The 27,317-nt window shown below is 42.0% G+C and overlaps 2 protein-coding genes and 1 long non-coding RNA gene across 4 annotated transcripts; 1 reads left to right on the forward strand and 2 right to left on the reverse strand.

The window, feature by feature from the left end:
- Positions 1 to 324: 324 nt before the first annotated feature.
- On the reverse strand, positions 325 to 9,471 carry LOC139540933 (mitochondrial import inner membrane translocase subunit TIM44-like). The gene is made up of 13 exons (XM_071345007.1): positions 9,060 to 9,471; positions 8,318 to 8,422; positions 7,243 to 7,419; positions 6,978 to 7,058; positions 5,305 to 5,454; positions 4,924 to 5,060; positions 4,588 to 4,673; positions 3,380 to 3,472; positions 3,149 to 3,273; positions 2,712 to 2,762; positions 2,445 to 2,534; positions 2,238 to 2,348; positions 325 to 1,654 (listed from the first exon to the last, which is right to left on the reverse strand). Exons 1-13 carry the CDS (start codon positions 9,087 to 9,089, stop codon positions 1,535 to 1,537), a joined length of 1,356 nt encoding a protein of 451 aa, XP_071201108.1. The 5' UTR covers positions 9,090 to 9,471; the 3' UTR covers positions 325 to 1,534.
- On the forward strand, positions 9,341 to 10,378 carry LOC139540934 (uncharacterized). The gene is made up of 2 exons (XR_011668287.1): positions 9,341 to 9,688; positions 9,942 to 10,378. It is a non-coding gene; the product is annotated as an uncharacterized lncRNA (long non-coding RNA).
- On the reverse strand, positions 10,281 to 26,697 carry LOC139540932 (heterogeneous nuclear ribonucleoprotein M-like). 2 transcript variants are annotated; one of them, XM_071345006.1, is made up of 15 exons: positions 26,019 to 26,697; positions 18,233 to 18,408; positions 16,504 to 16,556; positions 15,881 to 15,888; positions 15,701 to 15,794; positions 15,313 to 15,588; positions 13,724 to 13,927; positions 13,568 to 13,628; positions 13,306 to 13,413; positions 13,177 to 13,221; positions 12,988 to 13,059; positions 12,806 to 12,907; positions 12,114 to 12,676; positions 11,938 to 11,989; positions 10,281 to 10,645 (listed from the first exon to the last, which is right to left on the reverse strand). In XM_071345006.1, exons 1-15 carry the CDS (start codon positions 26,057 to 26,059, stop codon positions 10,482 to 10,484), a joined length of 2,019 nt encoding a protein of 672 aa, XP_071201107.1. In that variant the 5' UTR covers positions 26,060 to 26,697; the 3' UTR covers positions 10,281 to 10,481. The 2 variants fall into 2 exon arrangements, with proteins under 2 accessions (XP_071201107.1, XP_071201106.1); XM_071345005.1 differs by lacking the exons at positions 13,177 to 13,221; positions 16,504 to 16,556; positions 18,233 to 18,408; positions 26,019 to 26,697 and having other exon boundaries at positions 15,881 to 16,038.
- Positions 26,698 to 27,317: the final 620 nt, after the last annotated feature.

Below are 27,317 nucleotides of genomic sequence, written 5' to 3' on the forward strand. Positions count from 1 at the left end.
AATGGGTGACATCAGTCATGATAAGGCCTACTTTCCATGTATTGTAGCGTACTCTACAGTCAGACTTTCACATGCAGGAAAGGACAAGTAAGGACACTGGCTTACAGGGAGTCTATAGAACATATTGTCTCTCTGTTTTGAAATATATTCTGTTCTTCAGTCAGAGAATAAAAAGCATGCACATCCTCAGTTGGGAAACTTTACAAGTGTGCTCATTCTCAGGTTTCAAAATGGCAGCCATCTACCTGTTATGACACTCATGGGCTGATGTTCAACAAGTTACATAAACCAAAACAAGTTTAGCATTAAAAACAAATAACATGGTTGGAATTCATAAAAGTTTATTATGTTGACTCATTTTGGCCATGACGTAATGAGAAACTACCATCATAAAAATCCCCAGTATGTGGAGCCTTCTGTCTATGCCAAGTGGGCTTGATATAAAAACAAACACTCAAGTATGACATACACTGATCTCAGGAGGGAAAAAGCTAAATAGCAGCAAATCACAATACAATGAGTTGTCAGAAGAGTGGTGGATCCACGTGTACATAAACATCTGTCTCTATTAATAATGAGGTCTGACTAGCCCCTTGTGTGGCACCATTGTGTTAGGACTGTTTAGCAGCATGGCGTTGTTTGGAGGCCTTATAAAAAACATTGGAATTCCAAATCTACTGTGTGCCATACCACCAAGTTCACAGATGCTAAATGGCTGAATGCTAATTAGTGACACTAAAACAATAGTGTTAATATTTGGTTCAACAGATTTTTTTTTGGGATTTGTCCTCAAAAAATATATATATTTAAAAAAAAGAAAAAAGCTCATGCCATACATTGAAGTCCCAATTCGTTGAGGTTTTAATAATAAACAGTTTGCCGTCAAAAATATCAGCAGATATTTCCAAGTGTATTTAAGGCAAGCCTAAACATTTTACAGCAAATGGGTACAAAAAACTCTTCAAACAAAATGTCTGAAGGTGAAGCAGGGTTTAAAAAAAAAAGAGAGATTTTCTCAATTCAATAATTAGACTGGGCTATCATACAAATGTGTGTATAGGGCACTAGTGGACCACATGGCATCCAAAATGTCCTCCCCAAACTGGGAAGGGATCAACAGAGAAGCATTAAAAGACACCCTTCACTTTATCCTCAATCCTCCAGTTAACATAATTATGTCTAGGAGAGGAGGACAGTATCAACTTATCTGACCATGGTGTGACAGACAGAAGGACAGAGCGACTGCTCTGAGTGGACTACTGCCCCTAGAGTCACCCAGTGGGAACACAGGTCTATCCAGTCTGGGTCTCCTCTATCCTGGTCTGTGAAGACTACCAGTCTGGTACATGAGGGGCAGCCATAAGAGGCAGTCCACAGTGGGCCACCCAAAACCATGCTGGAGGAGGAGTTAGCTGGGTTGCTGAAAGGGTCAGCACTGCTTGTTCATGTCCCTGTGGTAATTCCATGCTCCCCCGTCCAGCCCGCCTCCTCTTCTCCTCAGTCTTCCAGCCCTGGGTGTATGTGTGTGTTGGTCTCAGAGGATCTGTTCAGTGCTGGAGGCAGAGATATCCAGGAGTCTCCAGGCTGCGTAGGGGTTCAGCTCCTCTTGGTCTCGACACAGGGCCCACACATACATCATCCTCAGCACCTTGTCCTGTGGGCCAAACAGACAAAGGTATTGGCAAGTTGAAAATTAAGTCACTTTTCAATGCTTTTGAGCAGGTGTCCAAAGTGTACAACCCTCCCTGCTAGCCTGTCCAGCTTATCCTCTCAGTGAGAGACAAGGGGGAAAAAAAGTTATAATCAACAATAGAACAAATAAAACGCCCAGCCTCCCTAAATCCCCTGGCAGTGCCTTGCGGTAGACTGAGGGAGTGCCAGTTTCCTGCGGCTGAGTGGATACCCTCCCATTAGGCCCAGCTCCCCCCCTCCTCCAATCCAAAGACTCCCTGAGGTGCCCTCACTGGCCTATCAGACAGATTTACAGCTCAGGAGGCTTTCATGTGGAGTCTGGCTGACAGTCGGCAGGGGCTCAATAGACTAGTCTGGCTTCCTCTCTTTCGCTCATTCGAAAGATAAAGGGAGGAAGCCATTTTAGACTATAAGAGATGCACCCCCAGGTCTGAAACATTGCCATGTCTGATTAGCCAAGCTCAGAGACAAACAGAGCCCTGTTTGAATACTTTTACAATTGATCCTCATTTCCAGAGTAGAGATGGAGGGTGTATTCTACTCACAGGGTCTCCCTCTATGACGTCTCCTTTAGTGTTGCGGATCACCATGACCAGCTGGGCCTGGAAGGTGATGATCAGCACTGGACCCTGCTCCATCATCTTCCCCATGGCCAGCTGAACACACACACAATTAAAATACACTAGTAGAAAAGCAAATCCCACAAACAAATATTAGGATGAGACGGTCGTAAAAGGCCTAGGGTAACTCACATCAATGTTGTCTATGTCCAGGATCTTAGAGTGGAACTGCAGGCCCATAGCCCTGGCCTGTTGAATGGGGTGGGCCAGCTGGCTGTAAGTCTACACAAGACAGAGAGGTGTGGGTTAAGAACAACAAGGGCAGGAAAAAACTATTACTGAAAATCTCAACATCACTATTGCAGGTCTACATTTACAGTACTTCAAAAATAATCAATTCATCTTCAGCCGGTGTCCAAATGAATAGTCGATAAACTGGTCAATAAAAAAAGTGCTTACCGCTTCATAACACCAGTCCTTCAGAACCTCCAGCTCCCCTCGGATCATAGCCTGCAGACAGAAAGACAGAGAGGTAATGCAGACAGAGAGGTCAGAGTAGGGTGATATCCACACCTCAGGCACTGCAGACATAGACAAATAAAAATTAAATAAATGTATCTGGACAGCGGGGAAAGAAGTGCTCCATTGATTTTACAATTTGTCTGGATATTCATCAGATTTAAGTGAGACAGACTAATGTTTCAAGTAATGTTCAAGATCGCAGATCGAAAAATGTGTATAGTGTCTCTATTAACTGCAGTGACATACAACTGTTACATGGAGGGTTCTCTCCCCCGAGTGTCTTCAGCTCAAAATGAGAAATCTGTTTTCCTACTGTATGCCTTCAACACAATCTGTACCGCACCAATGTCAGGGGAGGAAAGATATTTCTTTACCTCCAGGACGTTGGGTATGATGTCAAATTCACACTGCTTGAGGAAGACATCTTTGTCGAACGACGGATCCACCTTCAGAATCTCTGTCAGCACCTCAGACATCTCGGTCTTGGAGAAGAGCCCACCTGACCAGACATACACACAACTTTAAAACAAGAACAAAGACCGAGCCCACTAACCAAATACGTGATTGGGGTTAGGGTTGGTGGCATGGAGAAGTTAGTAGGTTACCTAGGAGGTCGGTCATTTTATCTGTGACGGCACGAGACGCTCTGACGAGGGCATTCTCGCTCTCATCGTACTTCATCTTCATTTCGAAGAACCCTGGGAAGAGAACGCAAATAGTGAGTCATCTCAGTTAATTGCAGTGCATCAACGTCAAACAAAGAGTAACAGGCTGGGGGAAGATGTCATTTGCACTCAGCATAAGTAGTGTTACCCCAAGGTCAGGGCATTGAGTTGTATTGTATGGATCAAACACAGGGACTGAGCTGTGGGTCGTTGTACAGTATCGCTCTGATATGTGATTGATTACTTACTGTACTTCGCTGGCACATTCTCTGATAACACACGCAGTACCAACATACCCAGATTGAATTCCATGATGTATTTACAGTGTCAGGCAAGTTGTGATGTGACAATAAGAAACTTGATACAATTTATTTCTATTGACTTTGCACAATGTCCTTACTGTAAATCATAGCTCCTTTTCACAAGTCAGAAACATGATTTATAGTCGGTGCAGTTTCCTTAGGTAATGCTTAATTGCTTGCTCCCTGTATAAAGCTACGGTAAAAACCCACAACAGGAACAGTCGTTTAAGGCTCCTAGTAAAAAAAAAAAGCCACTGCTCCCCAGTCTCTCATCCCCAACCCCTAGGAAGTCCCTGGGCTCCCATTACCTGCTGCTCGTTAGTGAGGGCCCATTAGCACCAGGGTTTTAATAGGAGCAGGACACTGTTCACCCGTCTGATACAGCAGTCAATCAGCTAGCAGAGGGATCCCTGTCTACACTAGGTTCGGATCCCTTACAATGTGCACCCTCAAGACTATGATTTTGGAGACCGGAACGTTTCTGACTGCCAACCATGACGACAGTTCGAATTTGGAAATGTTCAAGGTAAAGTCAAAAGTTAAGGACAAAGGGCACTTAGTAAAGATAAACGCACCACGCCCAGCAGAGTAACAAGCACTAAGCCACTGATAGGTAGTTTATACACTTAGCCCCATCTACTGGACAAACGTTTTACAGTGGCAGACATTCATACCATTCTTTGACGTAGCAATAATGTAATATTTTAGAGTAATAACTCAGTCTTCATCATATAAATATCATCATCTTCCTACATTATGATTCGGAAAGGATGATACTTAGACTGCAATGACTACGGCAGACATCAGAAAGATTAACAAACTGATAGTGAGACAGGCTGTCCTTACTGTTAAAAACCATGTTGTTATCCTTGAAGTCCTTCCACTGTGCGTACCATTTGGAGTCCTTGTGCAGCACCACCCCCATGGCCTCCCTAGAAAACAGATCACTGCTCAGTGCTCACGGCCATGCCACTACACACACACTTATCTAGACTAGAACTCATTTTCACCCTTACTGTGAATCCAAATTATACCTGCAAGTGCAATTTGGGCACTGATAAATATTGTGTGATATTGAGCTTGTCTGAGAGACAAATTTTGAGTTCTAAAGATAATTCTGCTCAAATAAAAATCTAGAGCTCTACCGAAACAGAATGAGAGTGGGAGACTGTCAGCACGTACTCATTGGCCTCGAAGACCTTGTTCTCGTTTTCTGCAGCCTTAGATGAAAAGTCACTCCTCTTCCGTAGTCTTTTGGGGGCCCGGTAGGGCCCACTCTGATTAAGGTCATCAATCTCCTTCTTCACACTCTCTATACCCTGTATGTGCACACACAGCAGGCTTTAGGGAAATGCATGGGCTGTTGTGATGAGCTCCCTAAGCAATGGGTTGTTTCTGTACATTCCCTCCTGATCATTTGACTTGCTTACTTTATGCAGTGACAACCCCCAAAAAATGGAGCAAGTGATTTCTATAATGCAGTGAACATGACCAAACCCAGTATTTGACTTTGAAGTGCTGAATTGATCCTTTTGGACCTTGGAGAACCTATCCATTTCTCACCTGAGATATTGCCCTGAAGGCACCGGTCTTTCCCAGCTTCTCTCCACTCTTGGACACAGACTCCGCAGACGTCTTGGCTGTCTTCGCTGCTTCCTCCACGCCCTCCTTGATCTTCCTCCCTATATCTGTACGACTGACCTCTTCCAGACCCTAAAAACAAACAGACACTAACTTTTTGTCTGAGACACACACACACACCGTTTCTGTTGACATGCCGAAGACATAGACCTACATACAGTGCATTCTGAAAGTATTCAGGCCCCTTAACTTTTGCTACATTACAGCCTTATTCTAAAATGGATTAAATAGTCGTCCCCCCCCCCCCTCATCAATTTACACACAATACCCCATAATGACAAAGCAAAATCAGGTTGACATTTTTGCAAATGTATAAAAAACTGAAACATCACATTTACATAAATATTCAGACCCTTTACTCAGTACTTTGAAGCACCTTTGGCAGCGAAATCAGCCTCGAGTCTCCTTGGGTATGACGATACGAGCTTGGCACACCTGTATTTAGGGAGTTTCTCCCATTATTTTCTGCAGATCCTCTCAAGCGCTGTCAGTTTGGATGGGGAGCTTCGCTGCGCAGGTATTTTCAGGTCTCTCCAGAGATGTTCGATCGAGTTCAAGCCCGGGCTCTGGCTGGGCCACTTAAGGACATTCAGAGACTTTTTCCGAAGACTCTTCTGCATTGTCTTGGCTGTGTGCTTAGGGTCATTGTCCTGTTGGAAGATGAATCTTCACCCCAGTCTTAGGTCCTGAGCGCTCTGTACTTTACTTGGTTCATATTTCCCTTGATCCTGACTAGTCTCGCAGTCCCTGCCGCTGAAAAACAAACCCCACAGCATGATGCTGCCACCCCCATGGTTCATGTGACGCTTGGCATTCAGGCCAAAGAGTTCAATCTTGGTTTCATCAGACCAGATAACCTTGTTTCTCATGGTCAGAGTCTTTAAGTACCTTTTGGCAAAACTCCAAGTGGGCTGTCATGTGCGTTTTACTGACAGGCGGCCAGCTCTAGGAAGAGTCTTGGTGGTTCCAAAATTATTCCATTTAAGAATGATCGAGGCCACTGCTTTCTTGGGGACCTTCAATGCTGCAGACATTTTTTGGTAATCTTCCCCAGATCTGTGCCTCGACACAATCCTGTGTCGGAGCTCTACGGACAATTCCTTCAACCACATGGCTTGGTTTTGCTCTGACATGCACTGTCAACTGTGGGACCTTATAAAGACAGGTGTGTGCCTTTCCAAATCAATGCATTGATTTTACCACAGGTGGACACCAATTAAGTTGTAGAAACATCTCAAGGATGATCAATGGAAACAAATGCACCTGAGCTCAATTTTGAGTATCATAGCAAGGTCTGAATACTTATGTAAATAAGGTATCTGTTTTTATTTTTAATACATTTCCAAACATTTCTAAAACCCTATTTTTGCTTTGTCATTATGGGGTAAAATAAGAGGAAAAAATTATTCATCAATTTTAGAATAAGGCCGTAACGTAACAAAATGTGGAAAAAGTCAAAGGGTCTGAATACTTTCCGATGGCACTATGTAATTCATGTCAATGTTTCCATTTAATTGACAGCATGCAGCTCTACATTTACCATGCTCAAGTTTAGTCATCAAGGCTGATGAGTAACTAAACAGCAATCCATGTACCTCTTTCACAGTCTCTGAGAAGGTCCCTAACTTCTTCTTCAGAACTTCAGACGTCTTCACAGTTTCAGACTCTATGGTTTGCTAAGGAAGTAAAATAGTGAAGGAAAGAAATCAAGTAATTATTCAATCCAACCTGCATAACAACATCCTTTGTCCAATGTGACAATGAAACAACACGTGACATGCGCTTCAAATTATTTGCTGGGCCACAAATGTCCACCTGAAGATCAAGGAATAAAGCTGTTCAAAGGATGGCAGCACTTACATATTTCCTCCGAGCTTGCTTCAGAGCTTCTGATTCCTCCAACTTTTTGGCCTCCTCACGAAACTTCTTGATGTTCTCCTTCATTTCCTTGTTCTTGCTGAGCTCCTGCTTGAGGTTGTCCAAGAACCCCCCAAAGAAGCCCTTTCGGCCACCTCCCCTGTCTGATGCATATCGTACCTAGAGCAAGATATAGGCATTGCATGAGTTGGAGAAAGGGGAACACACACTATATATACACAAACGTATGTGGACACCCCATTCAAATTTGTGGATTCAGCTATTTCAGCCACACCTGTTGCTGACAGGTGTATACAATCAAGCACACAGCCATGCAATCTCCATAGAAACATTGCCAGTAGAAGGTCCTTACTGAAGAGCTCAGTGACTTTCAATGTGGCACCGCATAGGATGCCACTTCTCCAACAAGACCGCTTGTCAAATTCCTGGCCTGGTCAACTATAAGTGCTGTTATTGTGAAGTTGAAACGTCTAGGAGCAACAACAGCTCAGACGCGAAGTGGTAGCCCACACAAGCGCAGAGAACGGGACCGTTGAGTGCTGAAGCGGTCCATACAGAAATATTTTGTTGAGATCGGTGTGGAAGAACTTGACTGGCCTGCACAGAGCCCTGACCTCAATCTTATCGAACACCTTTGGGATAAATTGGAACACTGACTGCAAACCAGGCCTAATCACCCAACATCAGTGCCCGACCACACTATTGCTCTTGTAGCTGAATGGAAGCAAGTCCCCGCAGCAATGTTCCAACATCTAGTGGAAAGCCTTCCCAGAAAAGTGGAGGCTGTTATAGCAGCAAAGATGGGACCAATTAATGACCATGATTTTAGAATGTGATGTATGACGAGCAGGTGTACACATACTTTTGGTCGTGTATTTCTGCATAGGAATCAAAGAATTTTGGTTATCTGACTACTTCTGCATTCAACAAGAGTACATTGTTGGACAAGACAAGTTGGCTAAAGCAGAAATGGGATTTACACACAGCCTGCACTTTGAATGTTAATGCTACTAGTACGCAATTAATGATTATCACAAGGGGGAACAGTCACTGTTACCTGTGAAGAACTTGTGAGAGACCCACATATCCTGTATACATGAGGTTTGTTGTGTAGGAGCAAATATGAAGGACTGGAGACAAGCAAACTTCTTCTGACACACAGCTAGAGAGAGAAATACACAATTAGAAATAATCATTATAAAATTGTGTTCTGGCCACATTATGATTGGCAGAGAAGATTTGTTAGACCTACAATTTAAGTGCCCAAGAGAATTGATGTTGCCACCTCAGAGATCATGATTGCAAAAATGTTGAAGACAACATAGCCTTTATTGCTTATGAAATTAACAGATTCCTCCTACTAGCTACAATTGTTAACTTTGGCCTATACAGTTTTATTTCATTTTCAAAAATTACTTTGAGGGTTAAAAAAACCTTCAGAGTCTTGTGCAATTGAATGTGACATGTAAACGATATCCATGTCATCTGTCTATGCTATTGAAATAAGTGTGCAAAAGTGTAAATGATGCATATTCGAAATGTGCATACAGAGAGCAGCAAACTACTGCTTGGTACACATTTTATACGGTTATGAATCAAGGGCCAAACACCGGCACGACACAAGATTCCATTCAGAGAAGTCTTGCTGCTAAATTAGTCTGATTCGGCGTTAAAACGTATTGCAGTGGAGAAGGCGGTTCGAGTATATAAGCATTCCATCGCTATTTTCAATAATATATTAAGTTAATTATTTCTGGTTAAAGGACAATGTGGAAAAATATGTTTTAATGACAACTAACCTGGTAACACTGACACAAGGAGGCCGCCATCTTGGTTGCATTGCCTGTGACCTTTCCCGCTGATGACCTTCTGACGTATATGTGGAGGAGCCTGAAGAAAGTTGGACATTTTCGCCTTAAGCGAAAAATAAATAGTTCGGGTCGGATGAAAGCACCAACTTTGTCACATAGGCAGATGCATGCATCATGATTAAAAATATATTATTTTCAAAAGCAAAAATCCAGACCAGGAGAGGTGTTAGCAGTAGCGCCAACTATGGCTCGGACAAGGATAGAACAATGTGTTATAAGAATCTTTGGTTTTGTATAAAAGAAAACAGACAGACACCGACAGCAACACATACAAATAAGTAATGCCTGATAATGCGCAAGTACTGTATCACTGCCGCTTTAGGCGCTGGTCCATATGCTGAATGAGAAAGAAAATAAGCGGATGTTAAAAAAAACGCTAACCCATACAAGATGGGTGAAAATTTGGACACTGCAGCGACAGGCTCGAGGTCAAGTTAGCTAGATATTTATCCAACATTAGCAAGCTAAGTAGCAAACATTTCCGCAATACCATTGCTTTTACTTTCAAAGAACATATGGGATTCTCTCCGAACTCACAAGCTTCCCTCTTCGAGAAGGTATTGTACAAAAAGAACCAGCAGACTACATTTAGAGCATCACACGAGGGATTTCTAATCTGACCACCAAGGCATTTGAACTGACATTCATTGAGGAAAGTAGTTAGCTGCCATCACATGTTGCTATGATAAACAAATTGCTTCTCCACTCTATTCCATAGTTTACTCACACAAGTTTAGTAACTTCTTGCCTAGCCAAATGATCGTTCTTCAGATAGCTAGCCAGTTATTAATGATTGTTTCTGTGTTGAAGGATATGGATGCATCAGATGACATCCCCTCATCTATTGCAGAGAACTACCTCAGGCCGAGTGTGAGTAACAGCGGGGACAACAGTAATGAGCCTGACTTGCAGGTTCAGAAGTGAGACAGCTCTGCAGTTTCAGCTACATTCCGCCTAGAAGAGAAGCTTGGAGAAAGTGTCAGACCTTCCAGCGTGAACAGACAGTTGTTTCGTGTTACTGGGATTCTAATTTATATATTCTATAGTTCTTTATTTTTATACCCAGTGACTAGCATAGTGAAACAAATCTACTCCATTGCGATTCCAAGCTACGATAGTACACTTGAGTGGCAAGGAAGAGACGGAAAACAAAATTCCAATGATATTTATTATCAAAACACCTCAGAACAAAAAGCAATGAAGTGAAGCATTAAGTAAAATAAAGAAATACAATTGTCACCAAAAAATGCACAGATGAGCAATAACTAAAAGTACACATTTGCACTGTTACAAATGCCCAACAAACCAAGCAATATGCAAATATCAGGGTCAAAATGACAATCTGGACGATTATGCATTTCTGTCAATTCTGACATCGATCTCTCTTCCATTCAGCCTGTAGCCATTCATGGTGTGACAGGCTCTCTCGGCAGTCTCCGGGTTGTCGAAGCGAACCACGCCACAGCCCTTGGACTTGCCATTCTCTGTCTTGATGTCAGCATATTGGACGATACCTGCAGAAGAAAGCAGATACGGGTTCAAATTATTTGGCTGACGTTCCAATTGAATCTTGGGTCAGACTCACCATGGTGTAATTGTGAAATGTTGTGGGTTAACTTACACATTCCATTTACGTGTTTTTCAATCCTGTTAAATTACATTTAAGATTATTATTTCGCAAGAGACTTGACTCCCTAGAACTCGACCAGAGGGGAATGCGTCAGAAAATCTCTTACTTGCTGTTGTAGTTATTAGTATGTTAAATATGCAACCGTTGTAATATCTAGTTACCCTTAAAGCAACAATTCAGATTTAAAAAAAATTGTTGGACCACAGCTTTTAGGGGCTTCTGACTCGAGTTTAAAAGGACTAACACTAGGGACTACAGATGTTTAGTGACTTGACTACAGCACTGGCCTCTTGGGTGCAAGAAAGTCCTTACGTACAGTACCAGTCAAATTGACACCAACTCATTCAAGGTCGTGTTCATTTTTTACATTTTTATACATTGTAGAATAGAAGACATCAAATCTATGAAAACACATGGAATCATGTAGTAACCCAAAAAGTGACAAATCAAAATATATTTTAGATTCTTCAAAGAAGCCACCCTTTGCCTTGACAGCTTTGCACATGCTTGGCACTCTCTCAACCAGCACCTGGAATGCTTTTCCAACAGTCTTGAAGGAGTTCCCACATATGCTGAGCACTTGTTGGCTGCTTTTCATTCACTCGGCGGTCCAACTTAAACTTGACCATTTTATCTCAGTCAAAGACTCAATCATGGACACTGTTACTGACAGTTGTGGCTGCTTTGAGTGATGTATGGGTGGATGTGATGTATGGGTGGATGTGGAGTGATGTATGGGTGGATACTTTGAAGAATCTAAAATATTTTGATTTAACACTTGGTTACTACATGATTCCATGTGTTAGTTGATGTCTTCACTATTATTGTACAATGTAGAAAGTAGTAAAAAGGCCTCCTGAGTGGCGCAGTGGTTTAAGGCACTGCATCGCAGTGCTAGCTGTGCCACTAGAGATTCTGGGTTTGAGTCCAGGATCTGTTGAAGCCGGCCGTGACACCCATGGGGAGGCGCACAATTGGTCGCCAGGTGTACAGCGTTTCCTCCGGCACATTGGTGCGCGGCTGGCTTCCGGGTTAAGTGGGCATTGTGTCAAGAACCAGTTGGGTTTCGGAGGACGCATGGCTCTCGACCTTCGCCTCGCCTCCGTACAGGAGTTGCAGCGATGAGACAATTGGATACCACAAAATTGAGGAGAAAAGTTTAGATTATGTTCTTACCGCATGTATTGAAGGTATCCTTCAGCACCTTCCAGGTGAAGTCATATGGCAGCTACAAGAGAAGAGTCAAATCGATCAGTTGAAGTTTACAATGGTGACTGTCGAATACTAGTTCAATATGCTGAATACGCTTTAACCACAACAATGGGGACACTTATTTCTCTAGAGACACTTACATTCCGGACAAAGATCTGACAGCCCTTCCTGGCGTTGGCCCCAGGACCTCCGGCTCCTCCAAAGCCATTTCCTCCAAAGCCCCCACGTTCCATCTCAGCAGGCCGGTCATACTGGCCTCCAACACCGGCAGCGCCCATGTGGTCCATGGTGGAGCCCATGCGGTCAAGCCCGGTGGTCGGGAAGCGGTCCATGCCAGCAGACCCCATGCGGTCAAAGTTGGTTCCCATCCTCTCCATGCCGGTGTTCATGCGGTCCGCCATGCCCATGGGGGAGGTGAAGTCCAGGCCGGCGGACATGCGGTCTAAACTGGATGGGCCTAGGCAGTCAAACCCAGCTGGGCCCAGGCGGTCCATGCTGGAGCTCATACGATCCAGGCCAGAACCAAGTCTGTCCATACTAGGACCCAGCCGGTCCAGCCCAGAGCCCATACGGTCAAAGCCAGAGCCCCCCAGCCTGTTCAGATCAGACACACGGTCCATCCTCTCCATCCCACCCAGACGGTCCATTCCACCACCCAGGCGATCCATGCCAGAGCTCATGCGGTCCATGCCCAGTGAGCTACCTGTAAGTCGAGGGAAAACAGAAAACAAAAGAAACGACAATTGAGGCAGAGTTTAGGTCCTGTGAGAAATCAGCTTCAGGCGTGTTCAACACATGAGCAAGAAATTTAGCAAATCCTTAAAGTACTTACCCATTCCTCTATCAAAGGACTCCCCAAAATTATTGCGAGACATGCCCATTTCATTTCGACCACACTCCCGGTCAAAAGCACCACCAATCTCACGGTCCATCTCTGACAACACAAGAGATAAAACTATTAGAAGACCAGCCAAATGTGAACGTACCATGTCAGAGTGAAATTAATTTCCTTACCATTCATACGTCCCATTCCTGATGGTCCAAAGCGCTCCATGTTGTTCATTCCTCCACCAAAGTTATCCATGTCTTGAGAAAAAAATCAGAACAAAATGTCATCTTTAACACTCAAATGTATTAGAAAAAAACACAATGCAAACGATTTGATGAACTGAACTCATTCAACGCAGTACAAAACATACATACCTCCCATTCTACCCATGCCACCACCGAAGCCCATGCCATCCATGCCTATAAACCAAACAATTAGTAAGTGACTGAAAGAAGTCAAATTAAAGTTCTATGTGAAGGAGGATCACAAAGACAGCCCCTTACCCCCAGGTCCCATGTTGCCCATTCCTCCACCACCACCTCGGTTCAGTGCAGTGGCGTCAATGGGTTGGCCACCAGGCCCCAGTCCCTGCCCAATGCCACTCAGGCCACCTGAGGGAAAAGCAATGGATGACTGAGAGAAACAAATACTACCAGCCCTTCTATTGAAGATCCTATGGAAGCTAGCCTTGAAGATACTCAACATTTTGGACAGATTAGTTTTCTGTTTTTCGTTTACTTTGGGGGGGAGACACATTGTACTTACGGGGTAGTGCTGGGGGTCTCTCCGGTGGTGCAAAGTCTCCTTTTGGCAAGGACTTCTCATCCTGAAATATCCAACACAAGCATTGCTTAAAATGTGTACAGTTTGAACATTTACTAAAATTAACAAATGTTAGTCTCTAGAATATATGTTGCTTACCAGCTTGACATGCATGACCCGGTTGAACAGTAGTTGACCGTTGAACATGCTGACGGCTTGGACAGCTTCAATAGGCATGTCAAAGGTGACAGTGCCCATGCCCCTGCTATTCCCATCCTTGTCCTCCAAGATGTCAGTACGCACCACCACTCCTGCCATGCCAAACACCTCCTTCAGCTTCTTCCAGCCAACCTTGTAGTCCAGCTGGAAACAACATTGCATTGACAATAGGGAATCGGAAGATATTATCTAAAAATGCCAGCATCGGCCCGGTGTCTAGTTTAACGCCGATGTGCAAAACCGATGTCAAAGCTGACGTGCATACATATAACATAGGTAGATTACGTAATGGCGCCACGAAAAATACAGCACTACACAGAACAAAAGCAGAAACATACTAAGCGCACACTTCCAACAACTAAACAAGTTCAAGTCAAGCAGTCATTTGAAAGAGTAAGAACATTTGAGACAACTCAAAGGCGAAATCAATTATCGGCAAGATAATGGAATTCATTGCCTTTGACAATCAACCGTTCTCTGTCGTAGATGATGTTGGCTTTCTCCGACTGGTCGAACACCTCGAGCCCCGGCTGTACCAAGTAGGCGCTATTTTTCAGATGTTTCCCTACCGGAGTTACACAGTATTATTGAAACGCACATCCCTGAGCTACTTGCTATTAGCTTCACGACTGACATTTGGACCAGCGATGTCAGCCCCATGAGCATGTGGAGTTTGACAGCACAGTGGGTTGACAAGGACTTCGTACTGAGGAAATCCGTATTGCATGCTCAAGAATGTGCTGGTTCTCATACCACTGCTGCCATTTCAATGGCATTTGAGAACATGTTTTAAACATGAACACACTCCTAGCTCCATTCAAACAACTGACTGGAGAAATAAGCTCATCAACTGCATCTGCAGCAGACGTGATACCCTCTGTCATGGCATTGAAACACCTGCTCAACAAAAATGCCAACAGACCGTCGGGTTAACTTGGAAAAGTACTCTTCTATAGGCTGTGAACAAGCGATTCTGCGGCATTCTCTGAGCCTCTTTACTGTGTCGCCACCATGCTCAATGCTAGGTACAAGGACCGCTACTTCGATGCAGACAAGAAACATGGTTTACGTGAGAATGTTAAACAGCTGGACAAGATGGAAACGGACACAGTGACAGTGCGCACCCGAGGAAGAGAGGCCACGGACAGACAGAGCTGAAACTTCGCTGCTTGACATGCATGATGAAATCCTGGTTGAGACTGAACAAACAATGAAACAGCACAACGAGTGGAAGAAATAGGTTTTGATTATGTTTTACTGGTAATGGGGACATACGTAAATGCCAACAAATTAACTTTTTGGTCAGTGCGTGTGTGTTTCAACTATTTAACTGTACTAGAATGCTTAAAAAGCAGCGAAATTTAAAAGGAAGGAAAATATAGGATATCGGTATCTGCCAAAAATGTCATATCGGTGCATCCCTAATTGACAAGGTTAAAATACTTGCAATAACATAATGCAATATATGACTTCAACTGATATTTTAAAAATATCTATATTGGCATACTGGACTACAATCCGCGACTTACGTTAGCTACGAAGACCGTGCTTCCGATCTTGCCAGCCTGCAGCCCGTGGATGATCTCATTGGGGATGTTAGAGTTGTTCATGAGGCTGGGGGGGATGTTGACCATGGGTGGGCCGCCCGGTCCTGGGCCCATGCAGTCCATGTTCATCCGCTCCATATTCATGCGATCCATCCCCATCCCCATGTTCATTCCACCATGGCCGCCTGGGGGCCCACCACCACCTCCACCACCCTGGGCCCTGTGTGAATCCCTCTGGGCAATCACACCATCTGGGTCCTGGGGAAATAGGATTAGAGAAACATTGGCAACATTACCAAACAGGAAATACAAGCCTAATGATAGATTTGTTTTATTCTGGTGTCATTATCTTAAACAAAATATTGCTTACCTCTTTAACCTTCAGGGGCCGACCATTCAGGTTGTGCTTGTTGACCTTCTCCACAGCCTTCTTCATCAGCTCCTCAGTCCTGAACTCAACAATCCTGTTGAGACAAAAACCATGATGAATATCAGGAACTTAAAACTGAGACATCTATTAGAATAAAGACTGGATGAAGAAAATACTTACGCACAACCCTTTGTTGATTGAAGGCCGCACAACAGCATCATTGAAGTAGAAAAACAACATTCGAGTTAGTAATCAGTCATGGCAATGTAGAGAACAATGACTTCATGCATATTCAATAACAAGGTTAAACACATTCTACTCACTTGTATGGCCTTAGCCTAGAACAGTCAGCTACTCTTTCAAAATGAGTTGACAGCTTAAAAGCTGGTCACCAGACAATATAACAAATGCAGAAGTCTGGTGAATCTAAACCCTTAAAACATTGTCCACATCAAAAGCAGAAGTTCCACAGACAAAATGGACTCTTGAAGGAAATATCTGTTCGACAAAAACAATTCAATGGACTCAAATCTATTGCACGTTACAACCTCTTGGGGGCTGGGCCCCACTTTAGTCCCAGATGAACAAATCTGCAGCAAAATGGACTTTCCAAACTACTGGAACCTGAATTCCCAATACGACGCCAACCCATGAGATGACGTCATTCAGTGCCAGACTGCAACATGTTCTGTTCAGCGTCACCCACTTGACACGCTTTCATCAACACTCCATGTCTGAAAATCCCCACAATTAAAGAAAAGGAAACTCAAGCTGACAAACACATGTTTGTCTATTGCACTTACCCTTGATTTGCCTTCTCCGTCCATTAAGTGTTCCACGTACGTTACCTCACCCACTACAAATCAGATTCCAGACGACACACACCAAGGGAGAGAAGCCGAGAGAACAATGGGGGTTTAGAGCAGACACACAAGCGGTTGGTGACCGTGAGCTCGGCCTGCTACTCCAGAGCCTCCCCCCAAGCACCTCAGTAGCACAATTCTGGTACAGATCTACAAAAAGCTCTTACTGGATCTTAAAATGGCTTCTTAGCCTGTTCTTGCCGAGTCCCGAAACACAAAGACCAATAGAATGAAAAGAACAATAGTCAAATAGCTACCAGCCCTGTTATCGGATGGATTGTCATCATGGAGGAACCCTTTTCTAAATATAAACTTGACAGAATAAAAGTTTGCGAAGCCTTTTGAAACCACGAGTCCACCCTTCCAAAATCCATGTTCCTTGTTAAATGTATTTAGAACCACTGACTGATACAACGGTTCTACCGCACCTTTGAATGAATACACACGAAAAACTAAATTGTACCAACTCAGCTATCTCCAATGTCTGAAGAACATGGAATTACATTTTTGGAAAGTTGTACATACATTGGACCTGGAGGCACAACAGTGTCCAACTTTGTAACTAACAGAGGGACAACCATTGCTAATTCCAGCAAATGAGTCAGCACCATAAATGGACATGAACCAATCGTCAGCTGAAACAAGAACAGGCGTAAGAAGATGCTTCATTTTGTAGACCTGTACCCCAAGAAATCGCAAACACACATCCGTGATCGGTACAACATGGAGATCTGCGGAAACAACAAACCTAAAAAAGAGAATGCAATTTAACGCCACATTCAATTATATCCAAACACTAAATTCTGTTTCTGAAAAGCATTGGTAACCTCTCAGAACACCTATGCTTTATCGTGATTAAAAGCAGGTGCTATTTACTACATTCGACCTAACATATCTATAGCTTTGCCAAAAACATGTAAACGTCTGTTTAAACTGTTAGATAAACAGTACACCGTTGCTTTTGTTGCAGGATCCAAATTGAAGATAAGTTGAGGACAACTGATCCATGCTGCAAATTAAGATAATTACAGAACCAGTTATCAAACATTATAAAATTCTTACATTTGACAATCTCCCAAGAAAAGGATCACGCAGAACATACGCAGCAAGAACCGCTTTAACAATTGTAGCGTAAGCACCTGAGAACAATTCATTATGTCTCAAGGTAATAAGTACGTTTTTCAATTTTTCTGCATTTGTGAGAAACGCAATTTGCTATACCATTCAAGACCCAACACAGGAATTGATTGCCCATATACTATAAGCTCTGTACTTCATTTGAAGAGCCCCCTTTAGTTGGTAGATTCCCACTGTTCAATCAAGTGTAGCTGAAGAGATCAAGCACAAATTTATAATGCTATTCGCAGCACTATAAAAATGACTAGCCAAAGGCAGAAATCACAGAACTGTTCTGAAATCTGAAACATCTCGGAGTTAGCAGAACACAGGCCAATCCATGGAAAACCCGCTCCCATTTGAAGTTTTGCCACCTAGTCCACATACCAAGAACCTCATAGCTAATAATTGCAACTTGGGTCCTTTACAGGCCAGAGGCCTTCCAGTCAACATGGTGAAGTGGTTCAACACAAATGACCAGTTATGGAAGGCTTCATTAGCCATGCTGGTCTTCATATCTACAGCGGATCCAACACAACTCTTAACACCTTACCTTTTTCTTTCATTAGATCTTTGAGTGCCTGCCATTTCACATCGTATGGGATGTTGCTGACAAACACACGGTATCTCTTTGATGGGTTTCCATAGGGCTCAAAGCGACCACCTCCACGCTTCTGGGGCCTCTCCTTCCTGGTATTGGGTTCATGCTTGGCCTTGCCGTTCATTTCCCTGTGTAAAGAAAAAACACATTAGCTCGATATGTATGTATTAGGTAACTAAGAATAGATTAACTCATTATGACTTTAGTTAGCTGGCTAGCTAACTTAGCTGCGAACAAATCAGATCGCTTTGCTAGCTACCCGACCGATAAACCTAGTTACCTGGAGTGGAGCCTGATATCGCACTCACGATCATGGTAGGGATGTCGAATTAATGGCTGCTGCAGTCATTATGGGGAGCTCCTTCTAGAGCGCCCGGTTAAAATGCGCATTTAAAAAATGTCTAAATGGCTTAACTTATGAGAAAAGCATTGATGAAATCTGAGTTTGCTTAATTTACTATCAGACCAAATTATGACAATTTTACCATATCTAATTAATGTATATTACGGTACTTTCCATGATGCGGACACAAGCTGACGTTTTGACCACATCGAATTGGGGGGAATTACATCCTTTTTACCTCAGATTGGTGATTTTAGTATAAAAGTTTATAGTAAACACAATGACAAGTTCAATTGCTTAAAAACAGATCAGTATCTTTATTTTTTATATATACATACGCACACACTGGGGGTCGCAAGACTTAGAACGCTATCATTTCCCCCCTTCAAATGGCACGGATAATTCGGGGAGGTCTCTTAGGCTTGGGGCGGTATCCAGATTGTCATACCGACCCTGTGCCATCACGGGATATTTGGTAACACTGAGCCTCTAATACCGAAGATTAACAATGCTAACAAGTATATGTAAAAGCCCATCGAGAAAGCTAACTAAATGCTAACGAGTGCATTGGAAACATTTTATACAGTCTCTTACCTAAACTATTTGCAGGACAGACACCCCATTTTACAAATTAACTCAAAAATGCTACTCACAGTTTGCTGCACGCACAAAACAAATATTAGACGGCAAAGCTCTAGATCCAGGAGGGAATTCTCTGCTGTTTCAAAGCCAAGCTTGATTTTGGAAGAAGCTAACCATTTAGCTAGATAGCTACTAAATTAGCAAACCAACTGCACAACTACAGTGCATTTAGCACACTTTAGACAGTTAACTTAGTTTTAAGATATCTAGCTGGCAAACATTTAATTGTGAATTCCATACCGTAACTAGATCACTGAGTGTGTGCTGCACAACACAGTGACTCACAAGGCTCCGCTCTCATTGTTTTGTAAACAAACGGCGACCCACTTGATTCAAAACGCAACACTTCAAAATGTAGCTAGATGTCCTCTAACCAGTGATGTACACATTCCCATATTCCGTGTGTTTTTTGCGCTGTGTTAACAGGACGCGTAACCTCATCTCCCCCCTTTTGTGCAATTGATTTCAACGTGATAAATCGATGAGTGACTGACAAGCAATGTCCTCTCTAAGCTGCACGAGGGCGCAGGACTGCCACGCAGAAGCAATGCCAAGCCACGCAGAGATGCAAGAGATTGAACTTCACTGACTTCGCACTATATAGATAAGTTTGATCAAATCAACATTATAGTCAGCCCCTTTTCAATGCAACAAACCAAAACAAATCTAACTTTGCAATATTGAGTCTGACTTTGTTGTAGGGAGAGCCAGAGTGCAAAGGAGTAGAATTCTATTGGCAGGGATCTCTTTCAATTACCTCCAAGTGAATGCGCTTTTCAGATCAGAGCCTCGCGTGTGCGTGCACATGTTGATATTCTTCGCGAGTTATAACCCAGTTATAGATAAGTATAGGTCAGCAATGGGTAGTTACTGCTTCTTAGAAGAGCACCAAACATGTAGGCTACATTTCTTTGAAAATTCAGGTAAAAAGCTTGTCTTAATTTAAGGGGCAGTGTTGTATTTTGAGACAGGCTTGAATATGCAAATAAGCCAATAGGCAGAGGGGTGGCCTATATTGTCTAATTCTCTGCATGGTAATTGCTTGTTTTGTAGTTTCTTGCATCATACAATGCAATTTACAGTCAAGTAAAAATATTTAATGGCAAGCCCTTCATTATGTAAAAATAAAAATAAAATAAATTAAATAAAAATAAAAGAGTCATGCAATGTAGGCCTGCATTGAACACCACATACAGGCTACTGCAGGCTCTCAGAAATCATAAACTATTTCCAAGTGGAAATGTTATGGGATTTGCTCCATTGGTTTTGTTGGTAGACCTACATTATGCTCAAATAGCCACAATGGCCTATTGGCTACAACTGTACTGGTACAGCCTCAGTGCTCACAGTAAACGTGCACCGGAAGTTGCATTAAGTTCTCACAACTTTCTAGTTTCCACTCACAAGACCTAAAATGTCCTCAGTGCCCCAGAGAATTAGAGGGAACATTGATGACAAGTGTTGCTTTTCTCTTTGTTTTGGTGACCCCGTATCAAAACACAACATTCCAAAATGTAGCTGACTGTCCTCTAACCAGTGATGTAAAAGTCTCCAGTTTCCATGTATTTTTCTAATCTCTCAATCAATGAGAGAAGACTTGAAATAGACAAGATGGCGGAGTACACATTGTTGGATTACTTAAATGACCAAAAAAATATATTTTAATAACGCAGCATTTTCTAAAACAGACCCCCTGCAACTGGACACGGACATTTTATGAGACCCCTGTCTCCACGAATCGATGATGAAGATAGTGTCATCCATACCAGGTTAGTTGAAAAGTCTCTGGTGACGTTTTGTATAGCCACACCTGTAACTACCAGTATAATAGTACAAATATTTGGGATTTAAATCACATCTGGTGTTACAATCTGTAGCTATTGATTGATGGAGTCGGTCTGATGGTGAACAAGAGTTGAAACGTCCACTTACCAAAAAAATGGCTAGCTACCCTTTGTATTGATGTCTAGAAATGTAGCTGTAATTTATTAGCTAGCTAAATGCAAACTCTTCACTCGTGTTGTATTGGTTATTCTTAGGCCAACTTCAAGAGCCTGTCCGAGTATTTCTGGCCTGGTCTAATTAGTTGCTCTAGCGAGCTAAGGAGTCACGACTTGGCTACGAAAAAGGCGCTGACAGACAGCACGCGGCGGACGGGGTAGCTCAATCATTTTCAATGAAGCCTAGGCGGAGGGCAAAATTGTAGCCTCTCAGCAGAGGCGGAGAAAATAGGATTCTGCTTTATTTTTTCCAAGTGATGCAGTTGTTGACCAATCACAGTAGAAAACAGTCTAGCCCACTCTAGCTAGCCATTTTTTTTATTAATAATTTCTATTGAATGTAAATTCATTTTAATGCATGCTTATGGTGTCAAAGCACACATATTTTCACACGTCAATAATATTTATTTAAATGCTATGGTCACTGGCGGCTGTCACCCTTGTGTTTGAAGGCACTAGCCGCTTTAACTAGAGGGGCAAGTAACATACTCGGCGGGGAAGTCTGCAATATTCCGCTGGCTGTCTGAAAATAGCTTAGCTTCCCTTTCGCCCTAGCCAATTAAACTCAACTCCAAGATTTACGATGGAGAGGAGCGGGGACTAGTGTGGGTGTAGTGAAGCTCCGATGTCACAAAATGTAGTTATCATAAACCACTGATTTCACCACCCAAAGAATAGCCCGAAATTACACGTTGTAGTTGAGGGCTTTTCATTGGGTGCTAATCAGAAGACTGATAAAACCTTCCATTGTATGTGATGTCGAAGCTCCAGTCTGCCCACACTAGTCACCGCTCAGCTCCATCGTAAATTGCGGAGGAGTTTTGTCTGCTACTTTCACCCCTTTTCCAGATATGCAATATATTCCATAGATGGGTTAGCTGACAAAAACGATGTGCACGGAGCAGAAGTCTACATGTTGTTGTGATTCTGAATGGCCAGATCACTAGCAAGAACAACAAGATGAAACAATCTAGTTTGTCATTGATATTAGAGGTCGACCGATTAAATCGGAATGGCCGATTAATTAGGGCTGACTTCAAGTTTTCATAACAATTGGAAATCGGTATTTTTGGACGCCGATTTTGCTGTATTTTTTTTTATACAACTTTATTTAACGAGGCAAGTCAGTTAAGAACACATTCTTATTTTCAATGACGGCCTAGGAACGGTGTAACCCACCAGTTCTGCCCCTGAACTGCCTTGTTCAGGGGCAGAACGACAGATTTTTACCTTGTCGGCTCAGGGATTCTATCTTGCAACCTTACGGTTAACTAGTCCAATGCTCTAACCACCTGCCTCACGAGGAGCCCGCCTGTTACGCGAATGCAGTAAGAAGCCAAGGTAAGTTGCTAGCTAGCATTAAACTTATCTTATAAAAAACAATCAATCAATCACTCATAATCCCTAGTTATAACTACACATGGTTGATGATATTACTAGTTTATCTAGCGTCTTGCGTTGCATATAATCGATGGTGCGCATTCGCGAAAAAGGACTGTCGTTGCTCCAACGTGTACCTAACCATAAACATCAATGCCCGTCTTAAAATCAATACACAGAAGTATATATATAAACCTGCATATTTAGCTAAAAGAAAGGTTAGCAGGCAATATTAACCAAGTGAAATTGTGTCACTTCTCTTGCGTTCATTGCACGCAGAGTCAGGGTATATGCAAGTTTGGAACGCCTGGCTCATTGCGAACTAATTTGCCAGAATTTTACGTAATTATGACATAACATTGAAGGTTGTGCAATGTAACAGCAACATTTAGACTGATGGATGCCATCCGTTAGATAAAATACGTAACGGTTCCGTATTTCACTGAAAGAATAAACGTTTTGTTTTCGAAATGATAGTTTCCGGATTCGACCATATTAATGACCTAAGGCTCGTATTTGTGTGTTATTATGTTATATTTAAGTCTATGATTTGATAGAGCAGTCTGACTGAGCAATGGTAGGCACCAGCAGGCTCGTAAGCATTCATTCAACAGCACTTTCGTGTGTTCTTCCAGCAGCTCTTCGCAATGCTTCAAGCATTGCGCTGTTTATGACTTCAAGCCTATCAACTCCCGAGATTAGGCTGGTGTAACCGATGTGAAATGGCTAGCTAGTTAGCGGGGTGCGCGCTAATATCGTTTCAAGCTCTGAGACTTGGAGTAGTTGGTCCCCTTGCTCTGCATGGGTAACGCTGCTTCGAGGGTGGCTGTTGTCGATGTGTTCCTGGATCGAGGCCAGGTAGCGGCGAGGAGAGGGATGGAAGCTATACTGTTACACTGGAAATACTAATGTGCCTATAAGAACATCCAATAGTCAAAGGTATATGAAATACAAATCGTAGAGAGAGAAATAGTCCTATAATTCCTACAACCTAAAAAATTTCTTACCTGGGAATATTGAAGACTCATGTTAAAAGGAACCACCAGCTTTCATATGTTCTCATGTTCTGAGCAGGGAACTTAAACTTTAGCTTTCTTACATGGCACTTACTTTCTTCTCAAACACTGTTTTTGCATTATTTAAACCAAATTGAACATGTTTATTTATTTGAGGCTAAATTGATTTTATTTATGTATTATATTAAGGTAAAATAAGTGTTCATTCAGTATTGCTGTAATTGTCATTATTACAAATATATATATATAAAATGTATATATATTTTTTTATAACTAACTAAATCGGCCGATTAATAGGTATCGGAGTTAAAATCATAATCGGTCGACCTCTGATACCATGTCTTATTTTGAGGTGACTGATTTCATGCCAATAACAATGTATTTGAGAGAAGTGCTGAATGTGCAAATATATATTTTTTGTAAATATTGAAGACGAAATACAGCTTACATGTTGTCAACAACCTAAACCAACCCTGTTTGTTTCGCCCCATAGTTGCGCACGGCTCAGTTGTTGCTAAACAACCAACCCGTCTCGTGTTTGAATAACTAGCTAGTTGGCTATTACTCAAGTTCCAATACACTGAACAAAAATACAAAACGCAACGTACAATTTTTACTGAGTTACACTTCATAAGGAAGTAAGGCAATTTAAATAAATTAGGCCCTAATCTATGGATTTCATATAACTGAATACAGATATGCATATTTTTTTTATATATATATATATTTTTTATACTTGCTATATTGTATTTACTTCGCCACCATGGCCTTTTATATTTTATTTTAATTTATTTATATATTTTGTTTGCCTTCACCTCCCTTATTTTTATTTTATCTTAGACTTATTTTTCACTGTATTATTGACTGTATGTTTGTTTTACTCCATGTGTAACTATGTGTTGTTGTATGTGTCGAACTGCTTTGCTTTATCTTGGCCAGGTCGCAATTGTAAATGAGAACGTGTTCTCAATTTGCCTACCTGGTTAAATAAAGGTGAAATAAATAAAATAAAAATATGTTGATCACAGATACCCTAAAAAGAATGGTAGGGGCGTGATCAGAAAACCAGTCAGTATCTGGTGTGACCACCATTTACCTCAGTGCGACATCTTCAGAGTTGATCAGGCTGTTGATTGTGGCCTGTGGAATGTTGTCCCCCTCTTCAATGACTGTGCAAACTTGCTGGATATTGGCGGTAACTGGATCTCGTCACGGTATCTCTGTGCATTCAAATTGCCACCGAGCAAATGTAATTGTGCTTGTTGTACGTAACTTATGCCTGCCCATACCATAGCGCCACCATAGACCTCTGTGTTCAAAACTTTGATATTAGCAAACTGCTTTCCCACACAACATGTGTCTGCCATCTGCCCAGTTGATACCGGGATTCATCTGTGAAGAGCACACTTCTCCAGCAAGGCCGAACTGCAGTCAGGTCAAGACCCTGGTGAGGGCAACAAGTGTAGCACGCATATGAGCTTCCCCGAAAAGTTCTCTGACAGTTTGTACAGAAATTCTTCGGTTGTCAGGGTGGCTGTTCTCAGAAGATTCAGCAGGCGAAGACAACGGATGTGGAAGTCCTGGGCTGGCGTGGTCACACATGGTCTGCGTTTGTGAGGCCGGTTGGACATACAGCCAAATTCTCTAAAATGACTTGAGGCGGCTTATGGTAGAGAATGTAATATTAAATTCTGGCAACAGCTCTGGTGGACAATTGGCAGTAAGCATGCCAATTGCACTGTCCCAAAACTTGTGATAAAACTGCACATTTAAGAATGGCCTTTTATTGTCCCCAGCACAAGGTGCTGTTTAATCAGCTTCTTGATTTGCCACACTTGTCAGGTGGATGGTTTATCTTGGCAAATGAGAAATGCTCACTAACAGTGTTAAATTTGTGCACAAAACTTGAGAGAAATAAGCTTTCTGTGATCTTTTATTTCAGCTCATGAAACATAAGACCAACACTACAAGTTGCGTTGAACCCCCCAAAAAAATTATTGTGTAGCAAGTGATGGCGTACTTCACTAAAAAAATAGGAGGGCGAGGACAAATTGGTCAGTTAGCTAACGTTAGTTAGTTTTTAAAAAAATATTGGGGGGGGCTAACTAGTTACTGTAGCTAATTTGATAATCTCATGCCAGTGCAAGCACGCACATTTGTGGCTAACGTTAGCAGAATCAATTGATTAGCTAGTTAGTGGTGATTAGCCAGTTAGATAACCATTAAGCTAGATGCTACTAGGCAGTTGGAGACATAATGTAACGTTACACGTAGCCAAACCTTAACGAGCAGGAAGGTAAGTTAAATAGTTTAGTTAGCCAACTAGCTAACAAAAGAATAAATTAATGAAACGTTACCCCTGGCCTGGTTTCTCCGTAGCAGCGGCCTCGGTCGACATCTTCGCAGTTTATTCTGTTTCCGCTGATTTGTTGCTGAATGAATTTGCGGTCAGTAGACTACTTCAAAAAGTTATTAAAATATTGTCTAAGTTTGGCAGTGGACCTTCACTTGAGCAGTATTGAATAAATGTAGGATTTAATGTAATGCCTTTGGAGAGGCTGGCCGGCTGCAAGCTAGTGAAATGGCGGATGAATTCTTCTTTGGGTTTTATGGCTAACTACACTCAAAATATTGTTGTCGCCACCAACTGGCCGGAGAAATGCATCCGTTTGGGAGAGGCTAAAGACGGATTAGCTGAAGAACTTCATGAAAACGATGCCCACGCAAATGACAACACGGAGAAAAACACATCTTTCAAAAATACATTTTAAAAAATACATAAACCAAATAAAAACCAAATATCAACAGGGTCAGTTCCGGGACTAGTTTCACTGTCCCGTCACTGACAGCGCGCCACTTTTAAGTCATAATATAAGTCTGAAAGAAATACATCGCTAAAAAGTATTTCCATGTGCTTACACAACTTGTATTATTGTCTTTTTACATAAATTATAAAAGCTATTAGATTTTTAAACAGCTAGCTAAAAGGCCAGCTAACGTTAACCTTAGCATACAACACTGTTTGCCAGAGCGAATAAAGATCACTTCCTGTCTACAAGATGATAAAGCAATACACGTAACTGATTAAAATAAAATTGTTTAGAATTATGCGGGAAGAAACACAGAAAATACTAGATGATTGATTATCGGATAATTTACCTCGCTTTTTCACTGTCAAATAGCTAGCTACGTCCAAATAAGCAGTTGTGTTTGTTTGTACTACAGCACAAACTCCGAGTGGATGGAGTTATGGGGTTAAGAAGGCGTGGCGTTGATCGAGTTCGATGTACCATGAATAAGCATGGTTGCACCGAGGTAAAGATGGTTTTGTATTCACACATTCGGACATTCAACAGACATTCGCCAAATGCCATTTAAAAATGTAAAAATCAATAACTAATTCACCGTTTGCCACAGAATCATCAAACTATGTATGATTTATTCTATAAATGTCTAGCATACTTTTACAACCTTTGTTTCGAGGAAAAATTATAGTTTTGATTTAATAGAAATACATAAAATCTATAAAATGCCATTTAAAGCGGTCAAAATCAATAACTAATTCACTGTTTGTCACAGAAACATCAAACAAGATATGATTTATTCTATAAATGTCTAGCATACTTTTACAACCTTTGATTTGAGTAGAAATTCCA

This window comes from Salvelinus alpinus, chromosome 16 (assembly GCF_045679555.1).
Source record: "Salvelinus alpinus chromosome 16, SLU_Salpinus.1, whole genome shotgun sequence".
NCBI classification, from domain to species: domain Eukaryota; kingdom Metazoa; phylum Chordata; class Actinopteri; order Salmoniformes; family Salmonidae; genus Salvelinus; species Salvelinus alpinus.

Coding starts and splice junctions, on each gene's coding strand:
- LOC139540933 (XM_071345007.1), bottom strand. CDS start 9,089: ATGGCGGCCTCCTTGTGTCAGTGTTACCAG. Junction 5,455..6,977: donor TCTCAGAGACTGTGAAAGAG/GTACATGGATTG, acceptor GTTTGTTTTTAG/GGTCTGGAAGAGGTCAGTCG. Junction 5,061..5,304: donor CCTTCAGGGCAATATCTCAG/GTGAGAAATGGA, acceptor GTGCACATACAG/GGTATAGAGAGTGTGAAGAA.
- LOC139540932 (XM_071345006.1), bottom strand. CDS start 26,059: ATGTCGACCGAGGCCGCTGCTACGGAGAAACCAGGCCAGGG. Junction 18,409..26,018: donor ACGGAGAAACCAGGCCAGGG/GTAACGTTTCAT, acceptor TTCTTTACACAG/GGAAATGAACGGCAAGGCCA. Junction 10,646..11,937: donor GGATACCTTCAATACATGCG/GTAAGAACATAA, acceptor TTTCTTCTGCAG/GTATCGTCCAATATGCTGAC.